The following is a 16,058-nucleotide window of genomic DNA, read 5'->3' on the forward strand; positions in this document are numbered from 1 at the left end:
ATGCATAAGGTATATACGGTACATATACCAAAGTTACATATTTTAAAATGTTTGTCCGTCTGTCGTTCGTTTCGGCTAATCTTTGAAATGGCTGGACCGATTATGACGGGACTTATACTGGCAGGTAGCTGATGTAATAAGGAGTAACTTGTAATAATGGACTAATAATTTTTTTTGTTAAATTCCTCGCAGACGAAATCGTGGACTTACTGCTGTAGTGTACATAAGAGTAGAAAAGAGTGAATAGGTATCTTCTAGCATGTACCATCGTAAATCTCGTCATTGCTTAATATCAGGCCAGACAGAGCTCGATCAAATCGAGCTCAAATGCTTTGCCTATAACCAATAAAAGAAAATACTTAAAAATTACAAGAATCTAAATGACATGACAAATTTTCAGGATACCTAAACTAAGCAAGGACTGTAGTTTTAACAATAATAATAATTTCGTAACTTTTGCATTGTATTACTGTAGAGAAAAAAAAATATATATAAATACAATGATCATCTTAAGGAGAGAGGTATATTGCCTCTCTTATTAAGATAAAAACAATATTAATTTACTTTTTGTATTCAACATTGGAACTACTAAACAGAACTCTTATTGATCGTCAACTTATTTTTTAAATCTAATTTATTTTTGACACAACTCTGCTTCACAAAGTTACAACAGCATATATATATTTAATAAAGTTTAACAATATAGATTTATACATTTATACATATACACTTTATCAGATGTAGCCTAAATAATAATCACTGTAAAGGAATCTTGTTATTTAAATATTCGTTTATTGACTAATAAGCTTTTTCGTCAATTTACATTTAATATGCGTCTTAAATTTCGTAAATGATAGTACAATAATATCTAAAATCTGGTTCCGTTTATTATAAATAAATGAGACTTTTTGCAGTCGAAACTTTGGTAAAAATGTAAATACACTTTGGACGTCTCCTATTTTTTGTAATTATTGTAAACATACAAAATATTATTATAAATACTAGCTGATCCCGCAAACGTTGTTTTGCAAAAAAAATTAAAGTTTTTAATTAACAAATAAAAAATAAGGGTTAATCGTAGAGGGGTGAAAATTTAGGGTTGTATGTATTTTGGTATGCTGTATCATAATAAAATAAAAACAAAAAATTTGTTAAAAAAAATAGGGGTGGACCACCCTTATCACTTAGGAGTATGGAAAATAGATAGTAGCCGATTCTCATACCTACTGAATACGCATATAAAATTTGGTAAAAATCGAACACCGTGACACGAGAATTTTACATATTAGATATTGTGATGCCATTGAGAATATTGACATCTTTAAACCGATTTTTCAAAGCGATTTGCGGCACTAAGCCGTAAGTAGATAGATATCCAATAGGGCTGGTTAAAAGCGGCCTGCTTTCAGCGTCTTCCGACGACCTTAACAAGGTTGTTTCTCCATCTTGTGGATGAAAATCCAAGTATGCACTTGGCGGTCTATCGTCTAGACTCCAGAACCTTCCAGGGCCTAACTCTGCCTCTTAACTTACCAGTCCACTGGGATATTTCGGTAACTTTTGTTGGCTTACTGGTAAATACAAGAGAGATATACAAAAACAGTCAACTGTCCCATCGGCGTGTTGTAAATTTTTGTGACACGTGCAACATAAGCTGTTATATGTGTTAAAGTTAAAAAAGAGTGATTAAAGGACCTTTCGAATTAAGATTTTAATAATTTTCTAGTAAGCAATTTAAAAGCTTTCGCGTAAATTGCGGCGGCCATTTTTTAATAATGCGTCGTTTTTTGAAATCGCTCGAGATAGTTCTCCATTATGCGGGCCCCATTTACTGGAACGCTCGTTGCAGGGAGCTTTTTAGGTCAATGTTTTAAAAAGTATCTTTTATATGGAGCAATTCATTTTTTTTCCTTGCCTCTCTGGCGAAATAAGGCGCGATAGAAACAAAATGTCACCTTGCCTTAGCTATCCGTTTGAATTGACAATGGCTGAAACTGTAAAAACCACTAAGATTGTATCTATGGTTTCGAATTAATACTAATGGCGTCTAATCTATACATGGTTATATTATAGTGTTACCGAAACTGCTGTACCGCGCCTCCAGAAACCGCAGCGTGGTGGGAGCCAAGGAAATACAAGTTTATTTTTTGTGGACCGGACTGTTACTGCTGTCCAAATGGAATTTATAAAATTAGCGGGTTTCAAGTGGCAGAACGCTGAGGTCGCCTAACTTAAGAACTCTTAAAATAGCGAAGCTTGACGGGTCAAGTGGGAGCCTCGAATCTAGTTGATATTATTATTTTACTGGATTGGTAGGATGCAGAACTCTGCATCGAGGAACGAGGAACTCCTCGATCACTTCGGTGGATGCTTCATGTCGTGACTATGCATAAAGGCCTCAAAATAAGATCACGAGTGCCTTCGCCATGAGCGTTGATAGCGGACTGACGGCGCGGAGCGGCCGATACGTCCCCCCGTCTCGCCGCGAGCATACCTCAGGTGCTGTACAGAGGTTTCGGTAGCACTATAAGATCGAGTGTACCTGGGACCCGCTCTCCTTACTTCCGATAGAAAGTTATTGGCTTTATTTCCAATATGCACACTTTGTTTGAATTACATACTACTAAACTAGTAAATAGAACTAATAGATACATTTTAAAATCGACTATTTTAAAACTGATTTTTTTATTTATCGTTTCCTGTTGGAAATCTCTGTAATAGTCTAAAATAGTGATGATGAATTTAATCACAAATGTATCATAAACATATAGTACATACAGTGGGTTAAAAGGTTTAATTCAGTCAGCCTTTTCTAATATTAGAAATTCTAGAATTGTCTGTCTGCGTCAAAGGCTATATTACAAATATCTGTATAAACAAAACGTGTATTTTCAATACATTATAGATTTCTAAACGTAATAGAAATATTTTATTTTATTGTGTTAATGGTCGTATGATATCAAGTATTTCTAAAACTAAATGATTTTTGTTTGCAGCATTCGGAGGAGGGCAGGAGGGGGATCGACGTGAGCGCAGGCGCCGGCGACATGTGGATCAGCGCGGTGGAGAGCTCCATCCTCACCTGGGAGGAGGTACGTCACTCTTACAAATATTAAATCACAAACAGAAGTCGGACTCCGCGACGGCAAAACATTCAAGTACACTGGCCAGCAATAGACATCTTATATTTCTAGGGCATTGTTGCACAGACTTATTAAGACTAGGGGCCACTCGGGAAAATCATGAACTGATGGTGGGCCGGCCAGAAGTATAGGTAATTAAATTTTTTTGGTTTTATTCTGGAATAAAATTCAATATTTTTCGAATGTACGAGAGTATTATTTTTGCTGTCGGCGGGCCGCGGTTTATGAATCCATGTTCTAGGGTATACTACACATCAATTGATAACAAATAAGCTATATATTCACGTCTTTAAAACTGTCATCTATAACCACACTGTATATATAAAATAGTTCATAAAATATTGTGTTATATACATATATACACAAATGGCGTGGCATATAAACGCTGCAGTTTTTTTGCGCAAGTTTAGCGAACTCGCGCCAGTTAGATCAATAGGAGCAAGGTGAATAAACTCGAGTACCATGTTTTAATGACTGTCAATTGACATGTAATTGAAAAACATTGTGTTTGTTACTTTGTCTCTTTCGTTCGTAGGTGTTTCATGCTGTTGTTGGTTCTTCTTTCCTGTTCTTTCATTTCCACTGCGTTCTAGAAGACGCAGTAATTATATTTTTTAAAATAAGTCGCTATGTTTTATTTTCTGGTGTTATAAAATAGCAACATATAGCTGAGGTTTGACCTTGTCAGAGAACGGAGTATTTTGGTACACACGACAGTGTCCATTTCATGTCACCTGCCAAATTAAGCAACCTGGCTACCTCCCTCTACCCTCAGCGAACGTATTGTACGAACTGTCCCTTCTTCTTTTCAACCAACAGACGTTCACTTCAAGGCAGGTCTGGGCTATTTTTTGTTAATATGACCAGTTCTTTGACCACCCGTGACCCTATGTCATCTGTCCAACTATTGGAACGGTATTTACGCAATTATAATTTGTAAATGAATAAAAAATGATCTATTATTATCATAAATAATTCCAACAATTTTTTTTAACTCCAGCGTGGAAGCCTCGTAGCTATATAGTTCAAGTAAGAAAAGGACCAATATTTAGCCACTTCCGCACATGCAGTGGTAGTCATGCAACAAAGTGCACCGCCCGCCAGCCCACTGATAAATGCGTATGCGGCAAACAATGCGAATCACACAACCGCCACCGCCAAATTACTCAAGACGTGATTCACCCCTATATAGTTCAAAGTACAATTTCATGAGCAATATTGTTTAACTAGTGTCAAAGATCGACCTTTAAAAAACGTGATGCCGTCAACCCGGCAAAAATTCTAAAACAAAATCTAATTACAACTTATCAACCCACAGATACATTTGCACTCATGTATAAAGAAAGAAAATAAATGATATGTATCAGGTTATATGGCTTGCGATCATAGGTCGCGGATTCAATTCCCGGGACACTTACACTCTACTCTTAAATATAGTAAACACTTTGTGGAATAATTATATAGGGATTGCTTACAGTCAAGTTTCCAGAGGATGGGCAGCAGCGTCCTCTGTGTACCATAATTCCAAACACTGCGATCGCTAACGTGAAACCTTAATATACCTCCATTCAACTTACCGTACCTTCCCAAGAGAATATCTACAGCAGAATCTTTTGACGAGTTGGCCCGGCACATTGTCCTAAACCTCAAGGCATTATAACGGTCTGTAGCGCTTGGACAAGCGACTTGAAATAAAATAATGTACCAACTAATATATAATTGAATAAAACATACAGCTAAATAAATTTTAGCTGTATTTATCCATAAGAGAAAATTGTAAATAACTATAAAACGTTGTCGTGCCTCGCATATGGGAGAAGATAGATCCGTATCAAATAGTGGCAACCTTCTCCCAACTGTCTGCGTTTAGTAAAAGCGAAAAAAAAATGTAAAAAAACACGCGATACAAATTAGAATAAAAAAACCCGTCTGCAAAACGTGGCGATTTTGGTATAAAAAAATATCTTGCAGATAAGTACACTAAAATGCAGGGAAAAATAGAAAAAAATGTATGTAATATTTTTTACACTTTTTAGAAAAGAAACTTATGTTGCAGATATACAACACTATATATATTAAGTGTAGTACACATTTTACGTTTAAGTGGTATGTTGCAGTTTTACATTATTATGCATTTAGGGGTTAAATTTTTAAAATCTGCAGCGTTTATACGGGGCGCATTCGCGTTGCACGCGACTCGAGTGATCGATACACCCTCCATCCAATGCGCTCGCCAGCCAATGACCCACTTAGAGCTTTATATAAAGAAGATAATTCAAGCGTATAAGTATCATAATATGGAAAAAAGATTTGAGTTATAATAAGGAAATATTAAAGAAAATCCTATATTGCCAGCTTCTTTACATTTAAGTAAAATAGAAAAAAAAACTTGGATTTAAATATATATATATATATATAGGGTGGGCCATAAATTTTTGCACTTTTGAAACATGTGTAGAAATAAAAGTAAAATGCTATTTTGTTTATAATTATGATTTATTAACCGTAATTATCATTTATTAAAATTTATTTTTTAAAAATTACATCGTCGAGATGTGCTCCGTCTCGCCGTTGGCACTCCTGTAATCGACTACGTAAACTTTGGAAAAATTTTTGGAAAAATATTTGCAAATATTTTTGGCCCATCCTGTATTACATAAATATAGTGTAAAGAAAAATGAATTCCAAATATGTTGATTTATCAATAAGGGCAAAAGTCGGGCGGAAAACGCTTAATGTCACTGTGTTTTTCTTATGACTTGTTGTGTTTCAAGTCCTTGGAATTCTTCTAGGGCCGCTAGTACTTGGATGTAAAAACAACAGGAAGTCCGAAGTAGAAGTGCGTATATTCATTTGAGCTTCGCCCGTGTTTATACCAATGTAAATAAACAAATTTTATTTCTGTTGCGTAATGACAAGTCCATAAATGCTACATTTTTTTGCGTCTTTCGATGCATGTTTCCTTATATTGAAGTATAATTTAAATATGTCGAAATAAATTCACAAATTTTTCCAAAAAGAAAACCAAATGAAAAATATGTCGTAAAAAATTAAACTAACTCGCTTCTTTTTTATATATAACTGTTTTAAAGTCATCACAACCGACACAAAAAAATTTATACATAATATTTGTGGAAAGCTTAATTCGACTTGTGACATTGAAATCTGTCCTTAAAACACCAAAAAATCACTAAGTTTTACAATTATATTTGAAAAAAAATCACAAAGATTTGGTGTAAATTTCTCAGAATTAACTTGATTAGAATCAATTTTGTCATTTGACCTATTGTGCGCAGAAAAGGTAGTCATATCCTCAGATATGTGATGGGGGAGATAGACCACATACATTAAGCCGTTTGGTACCATTTTTGTTAATATGTGCAATTAAATGTGGTAATGCTCACTCAGTAAACTAATTATTATCAAATATGTAATGGAATCAGGTGTTACCTTGCGGAAGTCCATCCTAAGTAAGAAAAGGACAAATATTTAGGCACTTCCGCACATGCAGTGGTAGTCGTGCAACAAAGTGCACCGCCCGCTAGCCCGCTGATAAAGGCGTATGCGGCAAATAATGCGAATTACACAACTGCCACTGTCAAATCACTCAACGCGTGTTTCACCCCTCCACGGGGCATCTTCAGGAGTTATGTTACACCGATTAGTGCCAAACACAGAGTCTGACTGACACAGAAACACTGACTGACTATATTTGTAAAAAAGCAACTGTTGAGTTTCTCACCGGCTCTTTGCAGAACTGCTTTCAGAGCCAATAGTGCCTTCAGTGGCTTCCTGAAGGAACATCAATGCCAACATATTTCATTGACGATTCCAAAGTTCCTGTAATTATGATTGAAATGTCTCGTGTGCGTTTTTTCTATCGCACCCTCCCTTGTCTTACTGCGCACATACTCAGACGGTGATTAGCACTCCCATAAGCACCGTACTTCAAATTCTTGAGTTGAGTTTTTTTTTTTCAGTCGAAACGCTTGTATGTCTGGGCCGCCAGATAAATCAATTTTAAGTTATTTTCAAATTTATATCTACCCCATTTATGTTCCATTTTCAAACATAATTAAGTATGTCAGTCCAGTTTTAAAACATGTTGGTGGACATTTTTAATACTGTATAGTCATGTGACAAATTGAATTTTTATTGCATTATTTTCGTTATATTAGCTAAATTACACTGTATTTGGATTTTTTTTCGAGTTTGAAAGTTAGTTCTGTGTTTTTTTTTTCAAATTTAAGTTGTCAAGTAGGCATTCATAGGTAATTTTGAATAGTCAATTATTTATTTATTTACGCTTTACTGTACACCACAGGTAATAGCTAAAAAAAGAAACTATTTATATAGAGGTACAAGGTCTTATCGCTCGAGGCGATTCATACCAGACAACCTTTGGATGGAGATGAGAGACATGAAGGAGAGGGCAGTTTAAGATGTACATACATACAAATAAATATATTACTATACACAATTACATATATACAAAGTTATTTTATATATATATTGCAAGGCATGGGTCTGCCCCAAAGATCTTCACAATGATTTTAACAATATTAGTGGTGGTACTGTAGACATATAGAGAAAAATCAACCTAAACCCCATGAGTTATTGCAATTGTTGAGTAATAAATACATACATTTCTCCTTGATCAGTTGGTGTTACCAGGACATGGAGGCATTCGAATCAGTCAAAGTCAGATATCAAAAATAATTCTAAATCGCAAATGGATTAGGTAACATATCGAATGTACCAAACACGCGCGATCCATGTCTGTTTTATGATAATGTAACATAGTTGTTAATAAGATAACCGTGTCCAATTTATACGTTAGACTAGATATCCGTGTATCGTATACGAACACGTATTCGTTACGTGTTCAAGTATACTACATATCAAATGTGTTAAGATTAAATTAATTGCTATGTCACTCCTTTATTTTCGGAAAGACAGAGGAGATTTCGGAGATTCCTACTTGCTAAAACACTCTGTGGTATTTTTGGAGCGACCGATGGATCTCTGTTCTTCGATATTGAGTAAAGGCACATCACAGGAGAAAGTCGATGATCCTTGCTGTGAAGCCTCAACACAACACCACTTCAAATTCATTCCTTTCCTTCCTTTCTTCTTCGCTTAAAGTATCACAGTCCAATTTATTTTTAGGCTTTAGTTATTTATCCTTTTTTTGTCTATCCAGTTATTATTTACATTTTTTACAATTTTATAATATATTTATGTTTTACAAATATTCGGTCTTAATCGACCCTTAGTACTCTGATCCCTCTGCAATAAATAATATTTTTTTTTATTTTTAAAATATTTTTTTCAACATCTTGTTTTGAGACAGATATACACACTCCTTTTACCTTCCCTCTCTCATCCTTTACAATTTCTCTCTTTATTCTCTCTTTCATCATTAGTATTTTCTATCACAGCATACATTTAACATACAGCATCCACCCACATTACATTCACGCATCGCCTCCCAGTCTTCGCCACACTTTTTGTTACATGGTTTGGTTATGCCTAATTTATATATATATATTCCTTTCATTCAGTCCTATTGATAATCTATGGGCTGACCTATGGACCACGTCTTACGGCTGAAACCATGGTGATAATTATGATTGGTTTATTTCAAACCAGAGAGATGAGCCAAACGTACCTAACGTATTGTATTAAGAAGAAAAGCTACCTATAAATTAATTTTATAAATATATACAAGTGAAATATATCATTTGTAATGAAGTAACAGACGAGCAGTGTATATTCTCAGCTATATCTCCTCGTTGCAAATAGCACGGCTTCGACGCACTTGTACGGCATGACCTTGACCGGGTGTTGTGTATCGTATTGATTTGCTCCGCAGAATTGTTGGTTGATAATCAATTATGTCTTTAGCTTTCATATTATAGATTGCCTAACAGAATTTATGTTTGCTTATTATCTTTACGGTTTAACCCTTAAATGCATAATGATGTAAAACTGCAGCATACCACTTGAAACTTAAAATAAGTACTACACTTAAAAGTAAATGCATAGTGTTGTATATCTGTAACATAAGGTTTTTTAAAAGATAAGGACAAAAAATATTATATACATATTTTTTTTTTCTATTTTTCCCTGCATTTTAGTGTACTTATCTGCAAGATAAATATTTTTTTAAGTCTAAATAAAAGTCATGCATTTAAGGGTTAAGCAATATTTCGTACTATGTTTATTTGTATCGGTTGTGAAATTCAGACAATGCTGTATTGCGTTATGGTGGACTCAAACCTAGTGAAGTTACTATAACGAATAAACGTTTACACGCGTAGGTACACTTTTGATCAATTAAATCATAGCAAATAAGAAACAGAGTTCAAATCAGTAATGAGGAGATTCGTTGAAGAACGCGATTTGTAACTGACACAGACCAGAGAGCAGCTTTAAGGTTCTGGAGTAGAGAGGAGACGAGCGTAGTCTGGCCTTCCTAAAACGGCCGGAAGACGCTGGATGCAGACCACTTACAAGTGGTCCTACTGGAAATATACGGAGAAGATCCATGTTCAGCATTGGACGTCATAATGTTATGATAACGATGAAATTAGAAAGCCATGTTCACCTTAACCAGTCCCTTTTAAGCCCTTTCGAAAATTCTATGGTTCAAAACAATTGTGCAAGCGGTCTAAACTAGTGTTTTTCATCCTTTTTTTGCTATGCCGCACCTTAGCCTTCCTAAAATTCTTCTTACGCTTTCCCCCATTTAATGTATATATTTTTATGTTAAAGCGAAAGAATTAAACTCGTGCCTAGCGCACTTTCGAATTGTCCCTCTTTACAACCAATATGCCCCCTGTGGGCCCCATTTTATGAAATTCTGGTTTAGACAGTAGACACACGCTGACGCCGTATAGCGGATGAAATTTCTTTACCACAAACGATCTACTGAGGCGTGGCTGTTTAAGATGAAGATAAAAAACTCACTAGCTTCAGCGACTTTTAGCCAACTTTCAGCGCAAGATTAGACACAACTAGGGGTAGTAAGGGTAACGTGAATGAACAATCTATAAATATAAATATACGTTTATTCGACATAGGGACTTTTAACAGAACTCTTAGCGATCGTCATCTCTTATTATTGATTTATTTTTTTATCTCAGTTTTTTATTTTTGATTCTACTCTGCTTCGCAAAGTGCTATAGTTGTGGAGAAGAAACAGGAATGAACTCCACAACACAACTTTTAATAAAGTTTAACAATACAAATTTATACTTACACTGTCACGACATCACTGCCAAGGATTCTTACTATTTTAATATCCCTTTATTGGGTTAATAAGCCTTTTTCTTTAATTTTTTTTTAATATGCGCTTTGAATTTTGTTCATGGTAGTGCAATGACGTTTTGCGGGATTTTATTAAAAATATAATGCACTCTAGCTATGACCTATTTTAATATCTCAGCGTTGGAGAGACAGGCGAGTTTCGTAATATACAGGGTGAATACTTATAGGTGTAGTTTTAAAGAGGGTGAATGTCCAACATATATGGAAACTAGCTCATCCCGCAAACGTTGTTTTGCAAAAAAAATTAAAGTTTTTAATTAACAAATGTATGATAAGGGTTGATCGTAGAGGGGTAAAAATTTAGGTTTGTATGTATTTTTGTATGCTGTATCATAATAAAATAAAAACCAAAAAAATAAAAAATAAAATTTAGGGGTGGACCACCCTTATCACTTAGGGGTATGGAAAATAGATAGTAGCCGATTCTCAGATATACTGAATACGCATGTAAAATTTGGTAAAAATCGGTCAAGCCGTTTCGGAGGAGTTCAAGTTCGAACACCGTGACACGAGAATTTTATATATTAGATTTGCTTTGCGGTAGATTCCAGTCACGTAATAATTGTTTTCTGCTCTGAAGTGCTCTTTTTAAAAGCTGACAACGATTTGGTGCATCTCATAGCTTCCGCTAACTCATTCCATAACCTGACATCGATAGGAGTCAAAGATTTCTCCATAGATAAAGTAGAATGAACAGGCATAAGCGATTTCAAGTTCTCCGATGATCGAAGCAACTTATCGTGTGAGCCACATATAAAAAAAAAACTTGATTTAAGGAAAAAGATGCGGGCATTCCGGCGAAGTCGAAGTCTCCATTACTTGAGGAACTAATGATATTGTCAATGCGAAAGATCTAAAGTAATAAATAATGTTAAGTAATGATCAAATAATTGTTGTTGTCAGGTGGCGGAGCGTCTGCACGTGGACGTCCGGCGGGGTCTGTCATGGCGCGAGGCCAACGACCGCATGAACTTCGTTGGCCCCAACGAGTTCCAGGTGAAAGAGGAGGACCCGCTCTGGAAGAAATACATCGAACAGTTCCAGAACCCGCTCATCCTGCTCCTGTTAGGTAAGATACAGTTCCTAAATCACAGATTCGTGTGGTCACTATAGGTTGGTACTGCTCTCCTGGGGGCGCGGGAATTTTTTTTGGGCGATTCACGAACTATAGAAACAATAATTGCCACGCTTGGTAGGCAGATTGGTGATAGCAGTGTGATATTATGGTACACAGAGGACGCTGCACTCCATCATCTGGAAGCTTCTTTTGTGAGCAGTGACAATCCTATATAATTAATGCACAAAATGTGAGTTACATAACATTGTAAAGGGTAATCGTACACGCGACCTATGATTGCAAGTCTCAGGTCCTCTAACCACTGGGCTACTACTGCTCATATGTCACCACGAGGACCATTGTTTAACGGATTTCATTAACAATAGATATTGTATAATAATGAAATAAGAAAACACTTTCTAAATTCTAATTACATTTTTTTTAAATTGTTTTTTCAGCCTGTTCCTAAATTTATAGTGCAAATGGTCTGTCGCATTAGAATATTAAAATTTAATGAAAAATATTTCATAGTGAATACTTTATACAGGTGATTGAAAATAGGTACGTAATACTTCTACCATAGTATACCTAAAGGATTTAAAAGCTCATTGTTTACAAATGGATACCCCATTCATTCCTTGAAGCTTTTTACTCCTATAACCAATTACCAATGCTGCTTCTGGAGTTATGCTCTTGTTTATATAATTGAATGACTTTATTACGTCAAATTTGCCTTCTTTTTTGTAATTACAATTAAATATATTAACGTGTTTGAGATAAATTATAAAATAAAGTTATTAGGAGCGTACTTTCTCGGAAATTAATTTTTAATTACATGAAATTCAACATTTTAATTTTAAATATCTATTTTAATGAATTCATGTTTTTTTTTAAATTGCATCGCTATCGCACATGAAAGTACCGTACCGATAATGCAAATTTAGTTTTTTTTTTTAAACGAACAAGTAGTCAATGAACTCTCGTCATTGGAATGTATTAATGCAAAAAATGGCATAGATTTAAATAACAGTATAGTTTAGTTTACACTAGTGTGCGAAATTAGTATGTGTCCACACGCACCCGTATAAATATTAGATTTTTATGTTAATATTGTATTTTTATATTCATGAGATACGAGATCTACGCGAAGCACGGGGAATCCCGTAGTCTGTACTTGCATATGTGAGGTTTCTGGAGTTTCTTCCACGGCTTATTCTTGCTTGGTTTATGTTGAAGTTGATGTTGTTAGCCCGGGGCCTTTTACAGCTTCATCGGAACTGAGTTCACGGAGCGGAAGGGTCCGTGAACTTAAAAATAAAACAGAAGCTGAACAGACGAATTTCAGTTGCACGATGACGTTCGCACGTAATAAATCTTTTTTTTACGCTTTCGCAAACTACCGCAGTTTCAACGGCGGTGACCAGTGCCTAGATTCCTTACTTGAGGCGGATCACCACAACTTCGTCGCCAAGGCCATGCTAAGGCGGTATAACACCCTTCGACGTCCAGTTCTCCGACTGCAGATGGGGAGCACAGGTGTTCTCTCTCTCTCTCTCCCTCTCTCCGCAGCCTCCTTCTGCGAAATCACTTTTGTCGCAGAAGGTTATACCAGCACTCCATGACTGCTTCTGTGTCATCGTTTTAACAAATCCTGGTATCGATAGGTCATTCCCCACAGTATCGGTGAGTTCAAGGCGCAGCTGTTCCCAAGCTGTACACTGCTTAAGCGTGCGCTGATCCTCTTCGCTACCATAATGCTGGCATATCGGTGCCTATGCGACACAGGTACTTGCCAAAGCATCCATGCCCTAAGAACACCCACATCATCCGGAAAACCGCTCTACGTGAATAGAGCTGTATAGTGCTGTTGTGTGTATGCGGCTTTGGACGACAGCGTGGACCAGAGACGAGCCAAGGATGGATCCGGATCCAACCTCGGTTCGCCCACGCTGTTCGTGGTTAAGGAGCGGGCGGCTGTTCCCTGAGAATGGGTGTTGTAGTGTTCATAGTCACTATTCACCATATTGTTTCAGTTTTTTTTACCATAGTGTTGTTCTATTGTAAATGACGCGATGTCTCATGTCAAGTTGTTGCTGTGTGGTTAGCATTTGCAGTGTTGTAAGTGTCTTCCGCAGGTGTGGTGCGTGTTCTGTGGAAACCCTAAGATGGGCGGGAGGAGTACGTCTTTAGGACGTCTCTTGGCTTTTGCTGAGGTTCAGGGGGGGAGTAGCTAGAAGCACTCCCACAGCGGACATCTATTCTGCGTAATATGTCGCCTGCCCGCTATAAGTTCTCGCTGGATTATGTACTACTCTATAAAAACATACAAACTCTTAATTAAATAAGGTTGTACGTTATTGTGGGTATAGACTACACATAGCATGGAAGCTGCGTACCGTAACTGCTCAAGAAAAAAGCCTTTATCGAACCGGTTACAAGTCACATACCAGAGAGACATCGACCTGGTACGCCGCAAATAAACTGCGAGCAGCTCTATGAATTTGTGTCATTAGTATAAGGCTTGTTACACACACACACACACAATTCGGTATAAAATCGACGGTTAATTCGTCGTATGTGGAAATGGCTTATAAAGTTTTATGTATCACCGTGGAAACTTGTTGACATAATCGTAACGGCGTAGAAACTTTACGTCGTCGCTGGCGCATGCGCAGTGCCTGCCTTATATACGTAGTATACAACTATAATACATATGTGGTATACAAGGATATTTTTTTTTCTAGAAGGGATTCATGTAGCACAGATCTGTGGCTTAGCGAAGAGAATGCTCTACTGTGCCGCACTTGGTAGCTTCGCCGTGCCATGTGCAACTTTGCGTTTTTAACCATATGGCTAATACGCAGTACGATTTAGATCACGTTTTGTAACGTACTGTAAAAAGTTATGTACATATCTGTTCAAATAAATACATTTAAAAAACTTAAACGGTTTTTTGATACCCATATTGTGGTGGTTGTGGAAAAATATGTACCTAGTCCGCAATGCCGAACGGCGTCCGAACGGCGTCCATCTTGAATTTTAAATTTTGTCATAATCATTGTGTTTTACTTGTGTAGCCCTTTCATTTGATACCCATATTGAGAGGGTTAAGGAAAAATATTTATTTATTTATTTATTTAATATTCTTTATTGTACACGATATGATACATAATATACAGATACAATAATTTACAGAAAAGTACAATGGGCGGTCTTATCACACAAGGCAATCTCTTACAGACAACCACAGTAAGGAAAAGATAATAGTACTTGTAAAGGGTAGTTCGCGTGTACAAAAAGAAAAAAAATACATATTCACAAACAAATGAAGATAAATATACATGAACATACATAGACGTACATACTTAAACATACATACATACGTATGTAACATATATACTTATAATAAAAAAAAGGTTTAATACATATTATAAATATAATACAATAATAAATAAGAACATCAAACTGATTTGGATCGCACTTGCCTCGGATAAAATAAAGAAACAGAGGAAGAAAAAGTACTGAATGAAGGTATAAATAATCATAGATCTAGAAAATAATTTTTAACCATTTTCTTAAAAATAGTTAGTGACTTGGCACGTCTTATTGTCAGCGGTAAATCATTCCACAATCGAACAGCCTGCGCGGTGAAAGATTTGGCCATAAACGAGGAAGAATGCGCCGGTATTTTTAATTCCAGATTATCTGATGATCTCAAAGACCTCTCATGTGTATCACGAAGAAATTGAAACCTTGATTTGAGATAAGAGGGAGTGAGTGGATTGAAAAGAATATTATAGAGTAAATAAAGTATGTGAGCATTCCGGCGAAGCCTTATTGGTAACCAATTGAGCTTAGCGCGAAATTCCGAAACATGATCATATTTTCGGAGGCCAAATATGAAGCGAATACAAAAGTTATGAAGGCGCTCAAGTTTATTTAGTTGGTTTTCAGTGAGGTCTAGATAGCTGACATCTGCGTAATCAAGGATGGGGAGAAGGAGTGACTGTGCAAGAGAAATTTTAGTAGTGGTAGGTAAAAAGTAGCAAAGACGTCGCAAAGACCTTGCCGATGCAAATAGTTTACGGCTCATTTCCCGAATCTGTGGACCCCATGAAAGCAGTTTATCGAAATGAATGCCAAGGTTTTTAACTGTCTCACTGAAAGGAATCACAGTGCCGTTACAAGCTACGGATGGCAATAACGCCCAGTTTAGTTTGGATAGCATTCTACTGCTGCCGATCACAATGGCTTGCGTTTTAGATGGATTGACGGCTAATCCATAGGCTTTGCTCCACTTGCAGATGCTGTCCATATCACAGTTTATGCAGGCAATAGCTTCCGCAATCTTATCCAATGGTGCTTGGGAATAAATTTGAAGATCATCTGCATAAAGATGGCAGGCAGAACATAATTGTTGGGAAATTGTATTAATAAATAGAGCAAATAGAAGAGGAGATAGAACGCCGCCCTGAGGGACACCGACAGTTGTAGCGCAATAAGAGGAAAAATTGTCATTAACGCAA

The 16,058-nt window shown here is 36.3% G+C and overlaps 1 protein-coding gene across 2 annotated transcripts in view; it reads left to right on the plus strand.

The window, feature by feature from the left end:
- SPoCk (secretory pathway calcium atpase) overlaps positions 1-16,058 on the plus strand; it is a 62,291-nt gene that overhangs the window by 14,659 nt on the left and 31,574 nt on the right. For both annotated transcript variants that reach the window (XM_068762683.1, XM_068762682.1), the window contains exons 2-3: positions 2,997-3,092; positions 11,379-11,544. In XM_068762683.1, coding sequence (XP_068618784.1) covers positions 2,997-3,092; positions 11,379-11,544 — 262 coding nt within the window. The remainder of the gene's footprint in view (positions 1-2,996; positions 3,093-11,378; positions 11,545-16,058) is intronic.

The sequence above is a fragment of the Battus philenor genome, unplaced genomic scaffold, assembly GCF_028537555.1.
Source record: "Battus philenor isolate CCGP_79_NKW_IND1 unplaced genomic scaffold, ilBatPhil1.0.hap1 SCAF_16, whole genome shotgun sequence".
NCBI classification, from domain to species: domain Eukaryota; kingdom Metazoa; phylum Arthropoda; class Insecta; order Lepidoptera; family Papilionidae; genus Battus; species Battus philenor.